A 1,918-nucleotide genomic window follows, 5' to 3' on the forward strand; every position below is an offset into this window, starting at 1 on the left:
GCCTGGGCTGTGCCTGACTTGCTGCCATCTGCCGCTGTGTGACACTGTCTGCCCCCTTGCAGAGCTCCATCCCATCACACCAAGATGTCTTGCTACGACCTGTGCCCACCAAAAACCAGCGTTGCCGTGCCCCAGCCCATCGCTGAGAGCTGCAACGAGCTGTGCGCGCGCCAGTGCCCCGACTCAACGGCCTTCATCCAGCCACCGCCCGTCGTCGTCACCTTCCCCGGCCCCATCCTCAGCTCCTTCCCCCAGCAAGCCGTGGTGGGCTCCTCCGGAGCACCTGCCTTTGGGGGCTCCCTGGGGCTGGGGGGCCTCTACGGCGCCGGGGCCACTCAGGGCTCGGGGGGCCTCTGCACCTTTGGCAGACCCTACGCTTCTCCTGCCTGCAGCCCCTGCCCCTTGCCCCTCTACAGCAGGAAGCTGTGGAACACCTGTGGGCCCTGCTAAACTCAGGCCCTGCCTGCTCCCAGCATCACCTTCGTCCTCACATGCCTGAACTCCTGGGCCTGGAGTGTTGAGGAGTGCTGAGCATCTCCAGCTATGGCAGAGACCTGAGCAGATGGTAGTGCTGGCACCTTTGCATGCTTTGCCCAGTTCTCCTGCCCATTCCTCTTCTTCCATGGACTTCAACATGAACCTGGCTGGGCTTTTCTCCTCTATCCCCGTCTCCTTATGTTCTGGGAACAATAAAGTTTTCCTGCATTCGCAAATGCCTTCTCCCTCTCTTTGTTGTTCTTTCAAATAAGTACCAGGTGCTTTTGTGACAGCTGAGGTTGAGTAAATCCTGCTGATAAGGATCCCAGGTTTTCCTTCGTACTGTGGGTGTGCTTAAAGTAGATATGGCAGAGGGGTCCTTTTGGTGGGGCTTTGGGAGCTGTGGAAGGAACGGAGAGGAGGACGGTGCTGACCACACTCCCTTGCCCATCCTCCTCAGCTGTGCAGTGGGACCGCTCTGCCAAGTCGTGCTGCTCTGTAGATCTACCGCATGAGCTCAGGCTCAAAGCAGAATCACAGAATCACAGGAACACCAAGGTTGGAAAAGACCTACAAGATCAATGAGTCCAACCATCCACCTATCTTCAATAGTTCTCACCACACCTGATCCCTCAACACAGCGTCCAAACGTTCTTTGAACACCTCCAGGTTCAGACAGCCCACCACCTCCCTGGGCAGACCATTGCACTGCCTGACCACTCTGTCAGAGAACTAGTTTTTCCTAACGTCCAGCGTAAATCTCCCCTGGCACAGCTGGAAGCCATTCTTTCTAGTCCTATCACCACTTACGCAAGAGAAGAGGCTCATCCCCGGCTCACCACAACCTCCATTCAGGTAGTTAAACAAACAAACAAACAAACAAATAAATAAGCACAGGGGAGGCTGGAGAGTGGTCACTGGAAAATACTGCCCTTGCTTATTGCACTGCCAGTTCCTGGCTGGAATACAGCCTTACAGAAACAGATGTTTGCAGGGGGCCACAAAAGGGAAACGTGAGCCTCAAATGTGCCCTGAGGCTGTGATCACTAGGAATGTGAATGGCATCAGCCATAACCTGGAAGCAGGCTGAGTATTGATCACCTGTCTTGATCTTCCTGGTATCAGAATGTGCTGACAGCCATTCACAAATCAGCCTGCTGGTGGCACGTGAATTAAGTTCATCAGTGGTATCAAAGCAGATGTGCTGGGACCACAGGTTATGTGGGGACCACTTGTTCTAGAATGGGGTGAATCACTGGATCTCCAGCTTATCAGCAGCGAGGCCTATGTTGGGCTGGGTGATGTAAAGCTCTGACCCCTCTATTGTCAGACGTGTCTCTGGAGTCATTGTTTTCCTCTGAGGAATGAGTGAGTCACTTGAGATCTTGTGAAAAAGTCTGAATCTAGGCTACGATTGAATGCATTTGAGGAAGAAAACAGC

The 1,918-nt window shown here is 53.9% G+C and overlaps 1 protein-coding gene across 1 annotated transcript; it reads left to right on the plus strand.

The window, feature by feature from the left end:
* Window positions 1–13: 13 nt before the first annotated feature.
* Window positions 14–971, plus strand: LOC104916561 (scale keratin-like). The gene has a single exon (XM_010727593.2). The coding sequence runs from the start codon at window positions 85–87 to the stop codon at window positions 448–450; it is 366 nt and encodes a 121-aa protein (XP_010725895.1). The 5' UTR covers window positions 14–84; the 3' UTR covers window positions 451–971.
* The last annotated feature ends 947 nt before the right edge of the window (window positions 972–1,918 follow it).

Source organism: Meleagris gallopavo, unplaced genomic scaffold (assembly GCF_000146605.3).
Source record: "Meleagris gallopavo isolate NT-WF06-2002-E0010 breed Aviagen turkey brand Nicholas breeding stock unplaced genomic scaffold, Turkey_5.1 ChrUn_random_7180001922009, whole genome shotgun sequence".
NCBI classification, from domain to species: domain Eukaryota; kingdom Metazoa; phylum Chordata; class Aves; order Galliformes; family Phasianidae; genus Meleagris; species Meleagris gallopavo.

Excerpts from the sequence above, each read along its gene's own strand:
- LOC104916561 (XM_010727593.2), top strand. The coding sequence starts at position 85 with ATGTCTTGCTACGACCTGTGCCCACCAAAAACCAGCGTTGCCGTGCCC.